The 21,908-nt window shown below is 36.9% G+C and overlaps 1 protein-coding gene and 1 pseudogene across 11 annotated transcripts in view; both read right to left on the reverse strand.

Annotated features, from left to right (window-relative positions):
- Abi2 (abl interactor 2) overlaps window positions 1-21,908 on the reverse strand; it is a 130,287-nt gene that overhangs the window by 38,629 nt on the left and 69,750 nt on the right. For 3 of the 11 annotated variants that reach the window (XM_023710008.1, XM_004626653.2, XM_004626651.2), the window contains exons 3-7: window positions 14,044-14,220; window positions 6,237-6,334; window positions 3,000-3,146; window positions 2,191-2,315; window positions 947-1,126 (exon numbers count right to left, since the gene is read on the reverse strand). In XM_023710008.1, coding sequence (XP_023565776.1) covers window positions 947-1,126; window positions 2,191-2,315; window positions 3,000-3,146; window positions 6,237-6,334; window positions 14,044-14,220 — 727 coding nt within the window. The remainder of the gene's footprint in view (window positions 1-946; window positions 1,127-2,190; window positions 2,316-2,999; window positions 3,147-6,236; window positions 6,335-14,043; window positions 14,221-21,908) is intronic. The other 8 variants (XM_023710007.1, XM_023710003.1, XM_004626658.2 and 5 more) reach the window with 6 other exon arrangements.
- Window positions 20,491-21,068, reverse strand: LOC101572608 (annotated as a pseudogene).

Genomic DNA, 21,908 nt, shown 5'->3' on the forward strand with positions numbered 1-21,908 from the left:
AATATATGCAGTGTATTATTTGTTGAAACTGTACTTCCGATTTGATTTGAAACTGTCTCATTGCTGTTTATCAATAAAACTTTGGAAAAAAAAATGTATTTTGTATCTACTGAGTCTTTACCTTATGCCCCACCAAAACAGATTTTAGATTGCAGTTTTAAAACACTAAAACGCCAGTCAATTCAAATAAACCTGAGATGTTCACTGTCTGAGTTTCCAGTTTCCAGTGCTGCCAAAATAAGCAACAGATTCAGTTACAGCAGACTTATGGAGGCTTTCAAATTGTTATATAAAATATTTCTAATAAAATATACCTTCAAATATCTAACTTTTTTTTTTTTTTTTTTTTTTTTAGTACAAGATCTACAGGGTCTCACTACTCAGATCAGACGTATAGTGATCGTCCTGTTTTCAGCCTCCCAAGCACCGGGATTACAGGTACGTGCCACCACGCCCAGTCTCAATCACTGTCTCAGTGCGCCCCGGGGCAAATATGCAACATTTCTAATAACAGTTTCTCACAACCACATAGAAGGTAGCTCTATACTAAATTCACAAATCTTTAATAAATGAAATTCAAATAATTTTTTTTTAAATGTCTACTTGTGTGTAGCACTTAGGAGGCTACCCAGGAGGATAATGGGTTCAAGACCAGGCTGCATTACAAAGTGAGCTCAAGGCCAGCCTGAACTGCATAGGGAGACCCAGTCTCAAAAAGAAAAAAAAGTCTATTTGTGCCACACTATTGGAATAATGGACAAGAAATTTTATCTTCATTTTCCCAGGAAATCAAATCTTTGGTCATATGCAATTTCCAGTCAGTACATTATTCCTATTTTTTAATACAAAGTACAGCCACACCAAACAAAATCATAAAGCTGGTGTTCCATGTAGGAGAACAGCCAGGTGCCCGGATCTGCCTGCCAAGGCATAAGCTAATACTCACCAGTAGGTGGATTGGAAGAAACAGGGGGAGCTTGAGAAGTGAAGCCATCAGCAAGGGTCTGGGTGCCCCCCGCAGCGGCATCTGGGGCAGCAGAGGGGGGAGCGGCAGCAGGAGCAAGAGGGGAAGGGGCTGAGGCAGAAGTAGCAGGCAGGGGAGGAGTGCCGGCAGAGCCAGCGGGGGCTGAGGAAAAGAGGAGCAAGAGGCAGGTTAGGGCAGTCAGGAGAGCAGAGTCAGAAAAGGCATCAGAGTAGTTTGTGTTAGACATTCAGCGCTCTCGCTAATGAAGAGAGAGAGGTGACAATAACATGGCGCTAAGGGTGAAGGCCAATTAGTGTGCAGACAATAATTTCAGATGCTCAGGGAAACATTCAGGTTTTTGGTTTTTTTTTTTTTAACTCATTTTAAAAAGAAGGCATTCATTTTTTACCTGCAAGCAACCAATCTAGAAAAAAGTGCTCCCTGCATAATTATTTTAGCATAACATTCAGTACATAGTTTATAAAATTAAATATAACACATTTTAAAAACAGTATTCCACTTGACAACTCAGAAAATACGATATATATTCCAGATAATATCTCAACAGGTGGGCAGGGGAGATAGCTCAGTAGAATAACTGCTTGCCTGGCAAGCACAAGGGCCTGAGTTCAATCCCCAGTACCACCAAAAAAAAAAAAATTTTAACAGGTAAAAAAGAACTTTAAAAACCCACAAATCTTTTCTCATGATTTGTTAAAACACATTATCTATCTGTTACTAGCATAAGTAAATATGTAATATCTTAGCTAGATGTCTTGTAATGGTTTTAAAATTAAATTTTAATAGTTTCCTCAGATTATATAAGCACATTTTTCTGATTAAAAGGAAAAGGGTAGCATTCCGGAGATTACTAACAAAATATCCCTTTTTTTTTTTTCTTTCTATTTTTCTCACACCAAGTCCCTTCTGTGTCCAAGGACACACAATGTCATAACACTGGCTTAAGTTAAACATGCAACTCATACCAAAGTGGCACTGGCTCAGCCACCATACCAAAGGCACTGAACCAAGTTAACAGAAGCACAGAGAAAAAGCAAAAACAAGTCATAGCAGTACGTTAAAATAACAAATACATAAAGACTTTCCAATACTCAAGAGGCCCTAATGGAATAAAAAAAGTGTGATTAAGAAGAAAGTACACTGCAATTCAATCTCAAATTGAACTCAAATTTCATGACAGAGAGAAAGCACTGCTGGTGTTTTACCTGGAAAGACACTGGGAGGAGACGGCGTGGGAACAGCAATAGGGACCCCCACACTCCCACTTCCACTGTTCTCCCGACTGCTGCTGCGACTACTCGGGTGGCTTCCTCCACTACTCCCACTGCTGCTAAAGAGATAAGCGCCACCGAAATATGAGCATTTACGCACACAAAGAGATCATTAGCATTTCCCAAAATGTTCTAAAATGAAGATAGCTACAAAAAAGATCATTAAAAAGCCTTTCATTTCAAATATGAATTTTGTAATAAAATTAGGTAAAAGGCTGAGTTCATTAAGCTTGTTTTAACATCTTTTAATAAGATATATGAAGAAAAATTACAAAAAGTTCTCCATAAATATAAATCAAAAATGTTGGAGCTCAACACAACAAATACTCCCGTTTAATGACTATCTGAAGAAACCTAATAAAAACATTTTCCTAAATAATTTAAATTTGTAGCATATCCCATTCCAGTGTTTTGTTATGTATAGTTTTTCATCTGTAAAGTTCCACCAAAAAACAAGTTGAAGTTTGCCATATCTGGTCCATAATTGTTTTTTCAGATGAACTGAACTATTATCTCTGTATAAAAGTTTTCACTTTGAGATGTCTGCTTGTTTCCAACTTTCTGACTTCTCAAAGTTGCATCAGAAATGAGGAGAGAGAGATGGAATTAGATGAGGTTTGGAAGAGTAGAGTGAGGAAAAGAGTTTAGACTTAGCACTTGGAAGGTGGTAAATTCCACTGACGTTATCTGAGCAGATTATGGTACTGTGACCATCACATTTTGCGCTGAGGTAAAGAAAATACCTGTAGGTTCGATTTCTTTGATTCACAGAAGCTGTCCTCACAGGGCTCTGCTGCGAGGGAGCCATATTACGGGTTGGGCTAGGTACGTAATCATTTGGTACCACTGGAGGACGCACTGGCTCCAGTGTGCGATAGGGGGAGTGCCGCCTACAAAAAGAAGAGTGCATGTATGGTGTCGTTAAGCAGTCTCTCACAGTCAATTCAAAGAGCTGCCTGTAGTGAAATACGATTTGTAATCATATATAGAAAATGTGCTTTGACCCAGCTACCAATTTCAGTCTTCCCTGAGGTATCACCTCTCCACCATCAGAGCTGTAGTATGTGCTATTATTTTCAACCTCCAACCTCATTTCCCTGTGTTAAAGCAATTTTGTTCATTTATTCTCAGCAGCACAAAGGTTCTCCACCACTAAAGCCAATGCTTTCTAGACACTATCCTTTTCTTACAACTATTTCAGTCCTGTACTTAGCCTGTCAGTCTCCTGCTGCACTGCATGAATGCACTAATAATGATCTGCCTCTCAACTCTCTCCCTAACCAAGATACTCAAAGACAAATCAAGATTTTGGGTCCACAAACCCAGAGTTATGATCAGTAACAGCCATAACAAGTTATTTCTGAGTTTTTTACATACTGAATACAAAAAAGTCTAACTAAACACAAAAATACATGACTTTATCTCATCTTCCATTCTCATAACCTTACTTTCTCAACTTTGCCTTGATCTCTTCCCTCTTTCCTCAGAGTTCATCACTTATGAAGAGGAAAGAAAAAACTTGTTTAAAGACCACATAAACAATGCTAGACAGTGAGTGCCTGTAGCATTAGTACTTAGAGAGCTGACACAGGATCATTACTGAGCCCCTCAGTTCAAGACCAGCCTGGGCAACACAGCAAAACTCTGTATGAAGCAAATAAAAACACTTAAATCCTTTTACTGTGTTATTCTGAACGGTAAAATACAAGCCAGACTATAACCTATATTTCCCTTTTTTCCCAATTTTTCTTTTTCAAGCAAGAAAGCAAATATAGAATTTTAACAGAAAAAAGGTGCAAATTGGAACATAAGTGATTAATAAGTTCATCTGCATTTCTAAAGTTTCCAAATTCTTTTTGACAGTGATAAGTATGAAACTAACATCTTAAAGACAAGATTCTGGTCTTCAGAAAAAACTGACATCTCAAGATTTTATAAAAACTAAAGTTGTCTTCTCCTGAAGTAACTGGCTCCACTGCCATCTATGTCTCCCTAATTCATTCTAAAAAGTTCCCAGAGTTTCCCTAAGAATAGGCTCCAGGGCCACTCAAATTATCATCTATTAATTTTGAGTGACAAGATTTTGCAATGAGCCTGCTGTATCTATGACCCTCAGAGTCTCCTCACGTAAAAGCATACTTTGATAATTAAATGTAAGTAAGGAGAGCAAGATGAGATATTGGATCAAACAAAAATAGTTTCAGGACCCTGGATTTAAAATACCAAAACTGTATCTCTGAAATTATTATACAAATATAAAAACAAATTAGAATTTCCAAACATTTTTTAAATGTTCAGTCAATGTTTCCTGGAAAATAAAAATGCTGTTCCATCTAAGAAGAAAAAAAAAAATCTTTCTTAATTGAGAACAGAGTGGAGGAATGGTAAGAACAAGATAAAAGAATACTGGAGAGGGGAACAAAATATGGTGACTAAGCAAAGCCTGGAAAGCACAGACCATGGCCAGTAGACCACTAACTGGCTGTTGTCCTCAACAACCCTGGTCTCTAAGGTTCCTACAGAACCACTGCTGCTGCCCACAGAAAACAAACACTAGAATATGAGCAAATCTTCAAAATTTGTGAGCAAGAAAAAAATTTATTATATTAGAGAATAAGCAGGTATCTTATAATTTGCTTTTGCTGGGAAGTTTTTGTTTTTTGGTTTTGATGGTCCTAGGTATGGAACCCAGGACCTTCAGTAAGTAGCTCAGGCTGGGCTCCAAGTTGGCAATACACCTGTTTCAGCTTCCCAGGGCACTGAGATTACAAGGGTGCACCACCATAGTAAGAATCTTGATTTAAAGCCTAACAAAATCCATTAGGCACTATACACACAGTGCAAATGCAAACATTCTACAAGAAAGTAATTCGTCTCGATCCCTCTACTCTTATTTCTGCACCATTATAACCTACAACAACATCATTCTACCTGAAGATCAAATCTATGTGATCCACCAGAAGCCTTCCTGTTTATTCCAAGCAGAAATTTTCTGACCACCTCAAATAAAGTCATTCTACTCCTAGTTGATAAGCATTCTTATTCTTTGTCTGTCACTGTCCTAATTCTTTTTCCAACATTGTCCTTCTTTATACCCAAATTTATTTTTGTCTTGTCCTCATCTACAGTGCCTGATTGTATTTTGTTTTAGGGAAATTTTTTTTCTTCTTTTTTTTTTTTCTTTTTTTTGGTGAGGGGGCTAAAAACAGGATTCCCAATTTAAAAGTTTTAGTATATATCATAAAGCCAATGGTTATCAAACATTTTGTCTTATATAATCTTTTAAAATCCAATTTGTGGTATGGTGACCCTGAAAAGGTGATAGAGGACAAATATTACCCCCTTTTACAGATGAAAAAACTGAATTGTTGAAAGGCTGAGCATGCACAACAACAGGGCAAATAGTAGTGATAAATCAGAATGATAGCCATCTGACTTCTAGGCTGCACTTAAGCCCAGCTGACCACAAATTCTGACTGTGTTAAACCAAGTTTATGTTATGATGTTACTTAAGAAAACAGTCAACCTTTTCTGTTATTGATCACTTTTGCTAAAAGTCATATCCAGAGCCCAATTCTGTGGCACCAAATCAAAGCTTAGTAGCCTTATAATGTGTATACCGCATTTCATAATCTATACAACCTTCATTGAGAAGGATAGTCTAAATTCAACTGTAGTACAAAAGTACAAAATTTTTCTAGGAAACAAAGAGGAAGTAAACTTAGACTGTAATTTATAATAAGCCATGAATTTATGCTAGGATTTTATCAATTTAAAGTTCATTAGAAAAGCAATTTCTAAACAGATCTTTTTAAAGTACAAACATGTGCTTCCAAGAAAAAAGTTATATACACAAAAATAATCCCAAAAAGAGAACGTTCTCTCTTCAAATGTTCAAAAATAATTTAAATACATGTTGTGTTCGTTTTTAGCACAACATTACGTGAAATGCAGGTACTATTACTTAGGCATATACTCACCCAAGTGTTCCCTTCCCTGACACAGGGGGGCTGGGCGGTTTCTGACTTGGAGGTGTTGTGCGTGGCAGCCCACCCATCTTCATGTTTTGGGTACTCACCTAAAAAAAATTTGAGAAAAGCTCAACTTTATGCAATGAAATCAAATGGCACTTTGGAGGAACAATGCTAAGCTATTTAACAAAAGAGGGAAGGTTTAAATATAGGGGAAAAAATTAGAGGCCATGCATTTCAATATGCAATTTCTACTCTATTATTCCACAGTTGTACTCAAAGGACTCTTCCTAACATATTTTTAAATAATTATCAACTTGTATGCAAAGAGTTTATTTGCCATTAGGCCATCACACCAACAAATCACTGGTTAGATGATTTTATATTATATTCAACTGAAATTAAATAGGCTAACTATAAAAATTTTAGTTTTAAAAAAATCAGAAACAATGAAGCCTTTAAGCACTTCATTATTTTCAGATAGCAACCATACCATAAAACACTTTCCAACTAAAAATACGCAGCTATAAATATGATCCATTGTAACTAGAGAATACAAGCTGCATTATATAGAAAAAGTGGTTTAAGTTGTAGATTGCCCTTTTAACAATTCAGATTTCTCTAATGTTCTCTCATGAGGAAGTCACCTACCTGAAAACTGCTAGAAGTTCAAGGCATACTCCTAAGCACCTGACCCAGACAGTAGGGCTGAGGTATTGCACTCAACTGTGAGCACTCCAAGGGTCACTGCTAGCGCCCTCATTCCAACGGGAGTTGGGGCTACTCAGGCCCATGGGGGATTAATTCCGGCATGAGAAAGGTATGAAATAGTATCTCCACTCACTATTCTATCCCCAACTGAAACTGCAGGGGTAAGAAAGATGGGTAATCTAGGAAAATGTCACCAAAGGAGTATGTCAGCACTTAAAAGAAGAAAGCCCTAGAAATCTCAGGATCTTATATGTAGCTAAGAGAAGGCACTCAAAATACAGTTCAAATATAATCTCAGGTTGTTTGAGATTATCAATGGGTTAAGTTAATGTTCACCAAATAGGTTCTTACCAGGCCCTACTCTATGCCTCTAATATTTTGGACTGCCATCTTCAAAATACACTTCAAAAAGGTTATCAATTTTCTAATAACAGTATGTATACAATATTCAAATACTTGTAAGATGAAACTATGATATTTCTACTGAAGATAATATATTTATAATTGTGGTTTTAAGATATAAATTTTTAAACGTGCATCGTAATTGTACATCAGAGTATTATGACTACCACAATTAACTCTGGTTTGGGTGGGATTTTTTTTAAGTGCTAAATTTCTTTTTTTTTTTTTTTTTTTTATTATTTATTTGAGAGAGAGAGAGAGAGAGAGAGAGAGAGAGAGAGAGAGAGAGAGAGAGAGAGAGAGTGGTGTGTGTGTGTGTGGCCAGCTCAGCCCACCAGGGGGCGGGGCTGGCTGGCATGTGGTGCTGGGGGATTGAACCGCGGTCCCTGATGCTTTAGGTAAGCTTGTTCTAAGTAGGTGCTTTTAGACCTAAGTGCTAAATTTCTACCAATTGTGTGAACAGGCAAGAAATTACATATCAAGAAATAGAGTCTTCAGATGAATAGCCCAGTGAACAAGTTGTATGTGATGTTAAAACAATCTTTAATGATAAATGATACCTTTGAAATGTCATTTTTAAGTGAAACATTTATCTGTACTCCTTTTGCTGTTGCTTTTAAACAATACCAAAAATCAATTATAAAATAAGAATGAAAATTAGCTTATCCTTGCTCTCTCCCTCATTAATAAGCAGAGGATATACTACTCATACCTTAAGATGAAAAATGCCAGAATTTTTGTTAAAAACCAATCCATATCTGGGGAAATTTTTCAGATTAATGGGGAAAATAACGAACACAGCTTTTAAACTGTATATCTCAATTTAATGATACCAGAATAGTATTAACCCAAGTCCTTTAAGCTCAACCTTAAACAACATAAAACCCAAAAAGTTATTTAAATGATGAGGGAGACGTGAACCAAACACTAAACTACAAATCAAATTGCTACAGACAAGAAGAAAAAGAAACAAAACAGATAAGGAGCAAAAGATAATTTTATTCTATACATGGGATGCTAAAATATTTGAAAATAACTTTCCCACTTTTGTTTATGTTGCAATATATAAAGTGTTTTTGTTTAAATTGCAGTATCTTCTATAACCCACCACAAAAGATGATTAACAACCTATCTACTAAAATCTAATGAACATGTGCATACACAAAAAACTCACTGCATTTTATAATCTGTAGAGTCCTCAAATGATTGTATTTTGTTTGGTTAATGGACTGGATGACATTTAAATCACCTAAGAAACCAAAGAGTTACTATGTCACATTCAATCTAACTTTATGCTTCACTGATACTGCAGTACCTCTCTAGCTAAAAATAATTTTTCAACATTTTCCCAAAGTAGTTTTCCTTTGAAAAATGTGAGTTAAGCAAAATAATAAATATAGTATGCAGAATATAAATACTGACTGAAGAACAAGAATAAATGCCAAACAACTTTAATTTGTTTTTAAAAGGTAAAATCTGCATTATAAATAAACTATAGCTAAAACCTATTTACTGAGTAGCCATCATGGTCCTCAGCACTAACCCCGAGCTGGCCACAGGGGGTTAAAAAGAAAAAGAAAACATTTCCTAACAAATAGTAAAGCACAAGACCAAGCTGTATATGTGTAGAGCAAACTTGACATATATATGTTTATGTATGTCTACACACACCATAAAATCAAGATAATAAAAAGAACATAACTGGAACCTGGGGCAGGGGTGGGTCTGGGTAAAAGGATGCCCAGGCAGAACTATTACCTGGCACATAAATGGCTAACTGCTGGGGCCTAAGTCAAGAGCAGGAGTGCTCACTACACTGTCCAAAGGGTCACATCTGATTTCAACAATCCTTGACTCAGGTGTTATTCCATACAGCAGAACATCATTACAAGCTAAGTGAAGCAGGTATTAGACATAGGAGTAACAATGGTTTGGAAAATGAATAATACAACTGGTATTTTTAAAACAAAAGGTAATGTCTACAGACATCTGACACACAAAAGTATCACTGTGGGAAAAAAATTGTTAGGAGGTATTATAAAGAAAACCATGAGCTGAACTCAAGTGAAAAAGAACCAGGATCTGTGGACAGCAGCTGTGACTGAAAGGCACAGCTCTCACTGTGCATATGCAAGCCTGGAGTCCAATCCCAGCCACCACAAACGTCACCATGGAGGGTGTGTCTGGACATAGACTTGAGGAGGAAGGGGAACTGGCCAAGCAGCCCTGAACCCTCATTCCCGCCCAGCACTGTTCTCCAGGGCAGTCCCATCCAGGACCTAATTCTTTGGGTTTCTAGAACAGAGGTTTTTGGTGCAAGGAGCAAAGATGTTAAGGGTTTTTATCTAAATGTGAAGTTGTAAGATCTTATTATCTAAGTATAACCTTGCTAGATCTCTCTAGGGGCCCTTCAGCTGGACCTATTTCCTACACAGAAACAGATCCCAAATTCTGAAAGATCAATAAGAGACCTTATATGATACACTAGATTCAAGAAGAAATCACAGAGGGGTCATAAAGAAGCAAGCCTGTAATTGTGGTGTAGACAGCTGTTCTCGACCTTAAGGGTAAAGGATTTGTCTATCTTTATGTTTTCTTCAATTAACATTTTTTATATTCTTATTGTAGAGGACAATGAGGACAACTCTCCTCTCCTTGAAAGAAGAATAACTGTCTTAATTTTGGCCAAACCTGGCCCTATTTCTGTGTATTTATATGTGCACAGCTGGCTAAATTTTGTCTTTATCCCCTCAATTGGCTGTAAGCAATGCAACCGAGTCTAGCCTGAGGTGCTGATGCATAGTCCTGAAAGCTATAGGACACATCAGTGATGTTCCACCTACAGTTCCACAGTTCCCAAGTATTATGTGTGAGCTGGAACACTAAGAATGAGCCTTAAGAAAAAAACACTACGACTTCTAAGGAAATGAAAATTACACATAAAAACTGAAGCACTGACCCCAAAACAATAGACATTTGATTTCAGGCCTCCTACCTATTCCAGGTCACAGCACTCACCTACTTCCCTCCACTCTCAAAGTCATTCATCCCTAAGCCTCTCTCTTCTTCACCAGTCAATAAAACCCCTGGTTTTGCTGGGTCAAGGCCTTTATTCCAGTTAGCCATTATTCTGACAGGATTTAAGAATCCCCGTGGCTCCACATAACTACAAATAGTGTCTGTATTTTTGTCATGCATTGCACTAGAAGTGGCAGATTAGAATTAGCTTATTAAAATTCTAATAACTTTTCCATGGATTACAAATATGGGCTTTTGTGGACCATGATGAGGTGCAGAAGGGCTTTCTATATTTATCATTTAAGGGGTCAGAAGGGGTCAGGGCATCAGTAACCAAAACTCCAACAAAGACATTAGAGGAAAAGAGTGAAAGAAGTCATACACCATCCTTCTGGTTTAGTTGACTGCAACCTTTAAACTTCAAGCCACAGGTATCTCCCCACAATCCCACATGCCTAACTCACCAAGACCAGATGTTTAGAGCCAACCTTCCAATCAGTAACTCAGAGTACACTTTCCTGAGTGTCTCTGGTCATATCTACCTACCAGACTGAGAAAAAAGTCAGGCTGGTTAGATAGCTCAGCCTGGTTAGGCAAGCACAGGGCCCAGGGTTTGATCCCCAGCACTACACGCTGCACCATCCTCAGCCCCGGGTGCAATGATCCAGCCACCAAGACTGGGCATGGTGGTGCACACCTGCAATCCCAGCACTGGGAAGGCTGAAAACAGGAGGATCACTATGAGTCCAAGCTGCGTAGTGAGACCCTGTACCAAAAACACACACAAAAAAAGAAAGAAAACTAAAAAAAAGTCTGTGGCAGGAGTTAGGGCAACGCAGTGATTCCAAACTCAACTGTCTTGCCCTGTTATCAGTTATTACATGAAAAACATGGCCAATAATAGGGCATCAGAAAGAATGAACACACATTTGAAAAGGAATTTAAAAATTCATCTAAGAAAAAGAGAAAAGAATGCACATTAAGTTTGGTAAAAAAATTTTAGGAATGAGACATTCCTAAGAGTTATATTCTTGAATATAACCCAATTACTTTTACCATTAATCCTCCAACATGCCAAAATGAAACAAATTATAACAAAAGTTGTTACTGAAACAATTACAACATGAAAAAATATATCTAATTCTCCCCACAGACACCTGTTGTTGTTGTTGTTGTTGTTGTTGTTGTTGCAGTATCGAGGATCAAACTCAGCCTCATACATGCTAGGCAAGTACTCTATCACTGAGCAATACCCTAGCTCCATGCCTATTTCTTAACTTACATTTTATTACAGACTGTCATGAGCTCTTGATAGTTTGCCAATGTTCATCTTTAAGAACTCTTGAAATCAGATTATACTGAAAGGTGCATTTACACAGCTATTTTTAAAAAGACATTCTTATGTATGATACTGCAACTTTAAAAAAAAAACACGTAACACTAAATATTTTCTTCTCAATTTCCTTATATTAAAAGTTAAAAGATAACAAGATACTGTCACAATGTGCATAATAAAGTATACCATTTATAGAATAAAAAGGTTATTACACAGGGGGAGTGTTAAAAAAAAAACCACTAACCAATCTATAAACAAATTTCTACATTTACAAAAATTCAGCTAATTTTGTTTCATAACATTTTATGACAAGGTAGTTTACACTTCAATTTCACAAAATATAGTAACACTGCGAAGTAACCATTCATTCAACATACACTAAACATCTAATTTGTGTCAGGCACTGTTCTAGGCACAAAACATAGAGTGGTGAACAAAGAGACAAAAATATCCTCAAGGAACATGAAGACACACCACAGAGTTGCACAAAGAAAAATAAAGAGAAACTATCTGTTGGTTTTAAGAGGCCAAGTGCCAAGTATCTCTTTTCTCCCCGTATGTAATATTCTATTTAAGAAAAGAATGGAAATCCAGCCCTGGAATCTCTTACCTTAAATCTAAGCAACCACTTAATGCATAAATGTAGCAAATAAAGAGGTAAGGAAAAAAAGCATTGAAAGGTTAGTTGGAACTTCAGGATGTGAAGAGAAAGGAAAAAAAACAAAAAACAAGTTAAGCATTCAGCATTAACAAAATAATGTTTCAGTAGATCACAGAAAGAGTGATTAAAGCAGAATGTGTCATGAACAGGAGTTTCTTTGATGAAATTAAGACACTGTTTTATTCAAAAAATTTCATTAGTGATCTCTTCAAATTAGTAACCCTTAAATGCTATATACAAATAATGAAGGGACTACAGAGTCCTAAAAGAATAACATTTTACTCTGAAGATTAAACAAGAGTTGCAGGACGTAATCTTTTTATTACATTAACAGGTAAGCACAAATGTGATTTTTAAAATATATTCCACATGTCTTTTGGCATTACATTTTGACTGTACCTAAAATAGTCTATTAACAGCTATTGGCCTTAAATAAATTTTCTCAAGTTAAAATAAACTTCCGTTATTAATTATCCAGTTACACAGCCTACTTTAACATGCTCTAATTAAACAATCTAAAAGCATAAATTAAATATCAAATTCCAGGTAATAAAGCTTATATATCAAAACCATGAGGAGGCACAAAAAATTTAAAGTAAATTTACACTGCGTATTTTCTTATTATCTTGAGATATATTAAATTTATGTTTAACTTATTTCTGGCTATAATGGACTAAGTGCATTTTTTATTTAAATAGATATACTAGAAAAGCAAATCAACTACATGCCTGTTCACCACAGGCATACATGTATATTTATTCAAAGTCAATTTATAGGTAACTGTCTTTCAAACCAGATGCATATGTTAAATACCTTTACACTTAGCTGAAGCTCGAAATCATCTTAAGTACAATCACTAATGTAAGTAAAGTGAACATGTCCCTCAGCTGTGACTGGTGTTTCTGCTGGTTTGGTTTGGTTTTGTTTTGGTTGATACAGAGGACTAAACCGAGGGTAGCACTGCTCTTGCAAAGAACACACTTTAATACTGAATGCTGCTCAGTTCTGACACTGACACTTCATATACATACTGGGCATAAAAGACACCCAATGGGGCCAGGGAGATGGCTCAGTAGGATAAGTGCTTGACCGGCAAACGCAAGGATCTGAGTTCAATCCCCGGTTTCGCAGGAAAACAAAAAACAAAAAACAAAAACAAAAAAAAAACCAACACCCAAAATATAATGGTACATACTCAAAAACTGTAGAAATATTAATTCACATATTACTGTACTTTTGTCACCAGTATTCTCAACCTAAATCAAGAAATTGTCCTAGGGAAGAAAAATCAAAGTACATGTTTTTTAACATGTTGTTTCTAAAACCTAATGCCAAAAGCCTGCTGACAAATTCTTGCAATAAGATAAACATTTTAGTAACAAGCTGAATCATTTTTCAGTAGTACTAATCATCAAAAGATTAGAAAAATCATACAATATTCTATGTGTTCTTTATGTGGCATTATCATAATTTATTAAACAAATGCAATTTGTTTGAAGACTTTTGAAAACTTAAGAGCACAGCACTGAGAAAAAGCAAAAAAGAGTCTTTAAAAGTTATAGGAGTAAAGAATCTTCACAACCATAATTAGATCAGGACTTGCTCCTCTAGGAAAAACAAGAGCTTATTTTCTAGAGAGTTCCATTATAAACTACTATTTTTAAAAGCTTGACAAAAACTGTACCTACCTTTACTCCATGGCCAATGTCATCTAGAATTGTATAGTCAATAGGTTTTCTAATATAACGAACTGGTCTTTCCAGGTTGGTTGGAGCAATAATCTTGTGTGTCCTTGAAGTGTTTTTATTGGTAGTTAAAATACCAATTTCTCTTCTCGCAACTTTCTCTTTATGAATATCAACTGTCTGCAAGATATAATATTTTTTAAAAGACAATACAAAAATGTATGCTCTGGTATCCAGAAAAATCAAAATATAAATGACCAGAAATTTAGCATCGTTGTTCGTATTCACTTGTTCATCTTCTCCTTTCTGAATTACAAAACTTATTCCATTTTTAGGTCAAAACAAAGGCTGACAAACTATGGGGCAACACAGGTCAAATATGGCCCACCACCTGATTTCTATAAACCACAAGCTAAGTGCAGTATTTTTTTAATGGCTGGGGAAAACAAAAAAAAAGTTATATGTCAAAACTATATGAAATTCACTTTTCAAAGTGTAGTAGCACACACCCATGCTGCTCACATGCCAACTTGTCTGTGGGAGACTTTTATACTGCAACAGCAGAGATAAATAGTCATAACAGAGAACTAATGACCCAAGTCTTAAACATTAACTGATCCTGCATGGAAAGTTCACCAACCTCTTATTCAAAGCATGCCAATATTTCCTTTCCATTAAGATATAGCTTAATACAATGATCAAGGAAGCCCCAATGATTAATCTGGTTAGTATAAGTAGTATACTTTATTAAAGGTTTATTATTTTTTTTAATTTTATGTATTTGGCTCAGGGTCTCACTACACAACTCAGAATGAGTGATCCTCCTGTTTCAGCCTCCCCAGCACTGGGATTATAGGCATGCATCACCACACCCAGTCTTTTTTTTTTTCATAATTTTACTGAGAAGTAAATAGCAATGAGACAGTTTCAAATCAAATTGGTAGGACAGTTCCAATAATTAACACATTACATACTGCCTTCCTACTGGTTGTTTGTTGTACAAGATGCAGATATGATAGCCTATTTACAAACACTATTAGAACAAATCCCTCTATTCCTTGAATTAAGAGAATGTAGCTATATATCTATCCTAATCATTTGAATACAAAGAATACAAAATGGTCATTCATCTATATCCCCTTTTCTTATTTAGTTCCATCATTTAAATATTGTAGGTGTGTGAACTCAGCAAAATATTGCAAAATAGTCCAGTGGTCCATAATAGTATTGGGTCTTCCACTTGACTGGCAATGTCAGAAATTGTTGACCTGAGAACCCTATAGCTCAACATAACAACATGGCTTTATTTCTTGTACTTCATTTTTATACTTTTCTGCTGGATGGTTAAGACCAAGATAAAGCAAGACCTATGTAACAAGAATTGTAGCTTTTGGATCTGATAAGTGCAGTCAAATCCCCTCAGGATTTTTCCTGAGATCCTGTACCTCAGATTGTAGATCCTTTGTCAATGTCAGCCACGTGGATGAGTCATGGCCATTGCTTGACCAATATGCTCTCTGTGAATGCCTGAGAGAATGTTTTCTCTCCATGTGACTCTCCTTAGGCAGGCACACTCTACATCATCGATCACTTTCCTCTTTGGCCCCATAATCTCCTTGATCAGAAAATTTGGGACACAACCCATGCCCAGTCTTGATGGCCAGTTTGTAGCTCCTGGAGCAGAGCCAGCATCCCCAGGTCCTTGAGCTTGCCTAGGCAGATGCTTAGACACTGAGATATCTCCGCAGCCCTATACTTTAAAATAAGTTAAAGGTTCTATTAGTGTTTAAACATCTTTCTGTTGGGGGGGTGGCTAAAATATAATATTAAAAATGTGTAAGTTTGTATTGGGCAAAGCTGCTTATATTTTCAGGTTTTTTTTTTTTCTTTTTGGCAGAACCAGGGATTGAACTCTGGCCCTTGTGCTTGCCAGGGAAGCACTTTTTCTACTGAGCCATCTCCCCAGCCCCTGCTTATATTTTCTTGTGACATAATCCTTATCAAACACCTCCTTAATTTGGTTTGATTATAAACACATTAGACCCAATTTAGTACAAAAGGTAATTATTTTTACAGTCTTCTATTTGATAAAAAAAGTGTGAATTCTTCAGATGATTAATCCACCAAAGCATCATAATTGAAACTGCAAGTTGCAACTTAGTGGTTAAGTAGCAATTATTTCAAATGAAATAGAGCAGAAGACTGCAAGTACACACAGTACCCACCGTTTCTTTCTTCTTTTTTTTAATGTATTTAGTACAGGGTCTCACTACACAGCTCAGACTCGTAATGATCCTCCTGTTTTTAGCCTCCCAAGCGGTGGAATTACAGGTGCATGCCACCATGCCCAGTCTTACCCATTGTTTCTTTCTTTCTTTTTTTAATGTATTTAGGACAGGGTCTATAGGGTCTCACTACGTAGATTGGACTTACAGTGATTCTCCTGTTTTCAGCCTCCCAAGTACTGAGATTCCAGGTGCACGCCACCATGCCCAGTCTCAGTTGCCATCTCAGGGCACCCCGTGGGTGGGGCTGGCATGGCACACCAGGGATTGAACCCCAGCCACTGCATCCTGCCTAAGCAGGTGCTTTAGTCCACTGAGCTATCAGGTGGGCCCTTACCCACTGTTTCTGGAAAAACATTTGTTTTATATAGAAATATGTACATGAATTAGGTACTGGTTTCAACGTGAAATGTATTGTTCCTTGAGGTATACAATTAAAAGCCTTTGAAAACACTAAAACTGGCCACATGTCTTATCACCATTCCTGGCTCAAGCAAATTAACAGACACTTTTTTTTTTCAAGTGAAGTTCTACATGTCAAATTCTTTCTAAAAGAAGTAGTTAACAATAAAGAGATGGCAAACATTTGATATTAAATACTACTTGAAATCTCAAAGCTGATCACTTATCCTTCTAAATCTCCTGTCGCAGTGGAGGAGAACCTATGGCACATGTGTGACAGCTAGCTGGCTGTTATCACTGAAAGCTCCAAAAGGTTCACCATCATTGTGCATGAGGTAAACTTGCAAGAAATTCAAAGCCTGTTTTCCTACAACCAAAAGATCTTAAAAACAACAGAATCTGTTTTATATTAAATGTCTAAATTAAGCTTAAATCAAAACCTGACCAAGATAATAATTTTAAGTATTTTTAAGAAAAATTAAGTCTCCAAACATTTTCTATGTATGACATGTAGGTTATAAATCATGCTGCCATTTTCAAGGAGCTATCAAGAAGAGAATATTGCATTAGTGACATTTTTAACTTCAGAAAAATAAAAGTTTGAATAAAGTTTAATGTAGTATAAAAGGTCATTAAAAATATGGGCTATCAGGGCCAGGAAGGTAGCTCAGTAGAATAAGTGCTTGCCTGGCAAGTGCAAAGTCCTGAGTTCAATTCCCAGTACCACAAAAAATAAAGGGGGGGGACTATGAAAATTATTTCATACTTCAAAATATAACACTTCATGTAACTGGCTTTTGTCATACAAGAGAAAGCTTATCAGAAAAGGTATACACTCTTTGAGATTCTGCTTTTTATTTTCCTTAGTTTTTAGAAACATAACTTCCTCAGAAATGAAACCATAAGGATACAAACCCGACCAACCACAAAAGAATTCTAAGCTTACAGCAACATGAAACTTTTGACACTGGAGCCTGAAGACTCTGCTGTGGGGTCTGTGTTAAGCATGGCATGTATAGAGTGGCCGGGCAGACCCCTTGTGAGCACTCCCTCACCCTGAACTGTGACAACTAAAAATGTACCCTTGTGTGCAAAATTGTCTAGTCGAATTTAGAAGAAAGACTAATTGAGTTTATTTCTTACATTATTTGCTTTCAAATAGCAAAAAGTTCCAAACTTTTCACAAGAGTTGACCCAAGATTAATGCCTCCAAGACTCTGGGTTGACCCCAGCACACCTCTTCCCTGAAAAAAAAAAAAAAAGATTAATTCCTCTAATGATTGCCTAAAAATAGTTTTTTGGGCAATGATAACTTTTTAAAAATGTCTAACATAATAAAAGTAACACATAGTTATAAAAATCAAAGAGTATAATACTTATTCCTGCCATCCCATTACACTAGGCTGAAATGCAGGTCTATGGACAAAACCAAATAGATCTCCCAAAAATGGTTGTGGTTTTATCTATAGCTTGAATAAAAACTTGATGAACACAAAAGATATTCAATACATAAGGAGGGTATTTGATCCAAAAGATCTGAGGGATTTTTTTTTAAACAGTTTAAGAATCTATTTCAAGATTCCTAAAACTTCCTCTTGCAGAAAATCTAATGCATTCAAATTAAGACAGAATAACGTAGTCAAACCACTTGCTAGGTACCAAGCACTTAGCTTCAACATTCATCAACTCACAATCAGTTTTTAACAATATTTAATATGATAAAGTTCCTATATAGTATTTTTAAATAAAAAGTCTTCTGTTTTTCCTACATCAAATACATTATTCAGCAATCACCACTGTCTTCATAAAATTCTTTGACACTGCACTACTAAAATGCATTAAGTTAAATTTTTGGAAGTACATATTCAACAGTGATATTTAGGTAGACTTTTAATAGAAAATTATTTCAAATTTGTCCTGGGTTTCTAAAATCACTATCTGAGGGCCGGAGAGATAGTTCAGTAGACTAAAGCACCTGCTTAAGCAAGCTTAGGCAAGCCCAGGGACCATAGTTTGATCCCCAGCACCACATACTGCCCAGGGCGGGCTGAGCTGGACACAATCCAGCCATAGTGGTGCATTCCTATAATCCCAGTGCTGGGGAGGCTGAAAGCAGGAGGATCACCACAAGTCTGAGCTGTGTAGTGAGACCTTGTAACAACCAAATACATAAAAAAACAAAGTCACTATCTGATAATAAACTAGTTCTTATTTAGATGAGGCCTCTAGGAGTGCACTCCCCTGTAGCAATTAAATCACGTGTATAGCTAACAAAGACCATAGTAATACAAGTACACCTGATGTTAATACTACCAACTGCCACCAAGTCTGCTAACCAGAAGCACATGGAGAAATGTCACTGCTCTTGCACAGCTCTCTCCCATGACTCCTTAGTAATCCATGTTCCCATCCTTCTCATGGCTGTGTCTATTGCATGCTACAGTCTCCTCCCAGAACACTTGCCACACAATGCCACAACCAAGTCCTGTGAGAGACCTCATCTGCCCGGAAGCCATCGGACTGACTCACAAAGCTCCATGCAAACCTGAGGCTGGCTCCCACATTTCCTACAGGAACCCAGCACATGCAGAGGCCACAAGAGATGACAAGAAGTTACTGAAAAAAGATTTCGCTTTGGCTCATCCAGGCACTGCTGCTTCCCATTCCCACAGACACCTGACAGCTGACTGTGCTACCTCCGTAAGTTGCCAATCAGTGCGAGAGACAAAGTAGATTAACCAGGGTCGGTGTTTTTAAATAAATCTCAAATGTCTTATTAGTAAGCTAATGTTTCAACTAAACATTTTATCATTTAAGTTACAAAAACATGCTTCAAATTAGGCATTTTTCATAACAAGTCAGTAACTAAAAAATTGGGTAATATTTAGCTTATTTTTTATAATGTGATATAAAAACTATAGAGAAAATTAGTAAGTATATAAATTACATATTCTATGTGTATAAATGCACACTGATAACCTTGTGATATCTCCTTAAAGAGAATTTTTTAGCAAAACTCCCTCTATATAAAGCTCATATAAGTTTTAAACAAAAAATTATTCTTTAAGGTTGATAGCTCCCACTGCCTTTCAGTACCTTACTCTTCAGAGGAATTTCTTCCAATCTTATTACACAATCATTCCTTTCTATCTCTTTTACTTATCACCTGGTTTAACCATTTGTTTGTGTCCTTGCCACTCCCTCTGACTCTCTTCTCTTCCTCTCCCTATCTCTGTCTGTGTTTCTCTTCCTGGTCCTGGGAACAGAACCTGAGGCCCTGACAGTGGCGAATAACCCTCTACCACTGAGCTACATCCCTTAGCCCTTTCTCATGATCTTTCATTCTAATTAATAATGAGTTGAAGGGAGAGTAGAATAAGCGCTTCCCTGGCAAGCGCAAAGACCTGAGTTCAATCCCCAGTTCCACCAAAAAAAAAAAGAAAAAACACACACACAATGAGTTGAATACAATGGTAACAATTTCTACTGCAACAATGGGCCTGGTTCAAAATAGGTTTACTTTATAAAGTCATAAGAATTTCAGTTTCAATAATGTTCTATAAAAAATAGTATAATGTTCTATAAGCCTTTTTTTTTTTTTTTGGTACCGGGGATTGAACTCAGGACAATGCACTTGCAAGGCGTTTATTTTACTGAGCTATCTCCCCAGACCCCTAACCCTTTTCCTTTTTTCTTTTTTTTTTTTTAAGTGAACAACAGTTCTTTTATTTGGGACCTGTCCACTCTCTGTACACGCAGGGCACTACTTCTCCCTCTCCTCCTCCTTGGACAGGGTCTTGATGATCTCCTCCTTCTTGGCTTGCAGGCACTCCTCACAGCGCTTGCGTGCTTCCTTGGTCTTCGACCTGTGAGCCTTGCCTAGTCAACAAGGAGCTTTTTGCAGGCCTTGTCTGCTTTCAGCTTGTAGATGCGCTCCATGAGGATCCGCTTGTTCGTGAACACATTCCCATTCACCTTCAGGTACAGGCTGTGGTACATGTGCCTGTCGATCTTCTTAGATTCCCTATATCTCTGGAGCAGCCTGCACAGGATCTGCATTCTGCGCATCCAGGTGACCTTCTCCAGAATCCAAGCGTTGGCGTATCCTTCTGCTTACCGATGCCCATGGGCCTGCCCTTCTGGCGAGCCAAGGTGCTCTTCCAGCATCATGCCCGAGAATGCATGGTCACCGGCCTGCGGATGATTTGATCAATTTCTGGATCTGCTGACAGGAATCGGCACTGGCGATTTCATTGGTCTCTTTGGGGTCCAACCAGACCCTCTTTTGGCCACAGTGGAGCACACTGGAGGCAGCATCTTGTGAAGCCTGAGCATACTCATGGCTGTGGCTGCCACAGCAAAGGTAAAGACCTAAGCCATTTTTTTAAAGACAAAAAAAAAAAAATCCAAAACAAGATGATTGATAGGAGGGTAACAATGGTTAACACACCATATGTATGTTGCCTTTAGTTAGACTATAAGATATAGGCATTTAATTTTCCAAACAATATTAGCACAACTCTTTCTTTTCAATGAACTAAGAGAAATTATCTTTACTAATATACACACACATATATATCTCTGGTGTTTTTTGTTTTGTTTTGTTTTGTTTTGCTTCTCTTTCTTTTCTCCTTTCCTTAATCTGAGTTTCTCTTTCCTTTTGACAAGTTTCTTCCAATTTTATAATATATATTATACATTTTGGATCTTATTTGCTCTCCAGCTTCTCACACTAGGGAGACAAAAATGTTCACACATGTACATCTGGTTTATTTCACTTATGAGTACGGTTTTGAGTTGAATCCAGTTACCTATAAAAATCTCCAGTTTATTCTTCTTTATTGGGTAATATTCCATTGTATAAAAGACTACATCTTAGGTCAGGAATGTAACTCAGCAGAACAGCAATTGAGTGGGTGGCACAAGGTCCTGAGTTCAATTCCCAGTACTAAAAAGAAAAATACATCTTTTCTTATCCATTCCTCAGCTGATGGAAATTTGGGTTATTTCTAACATCTACTCATTACACATTATGCTGCTACAAACATGGATGCACATTTATTGCTGTGGTATATATATATATTTTTTTTAAACCTCTGCAATTAGTTTATTAGTATCATCCAGGACTCAGATGTTCAGTATTCCTCCTGAAATTACATAAACAAATGCAAATGGAAAGAA

Source organism: Octodon degus, unplaced genomic scaffold (genome assembly GCF_000260255.1).
Source record: "Octodon degus isolate 3935 unplaced genomic scaffold, OctDeg1.0 scaffold00016, whole genome shotgun sequence".
In the NCBI taxonomy this organism is placed as follows: domain Eukaryota; kingdom Metazoa; phylum Chordata; class Mammalia; order Rodentia; family Octodontidae; genus Octodon; species Octodon degus.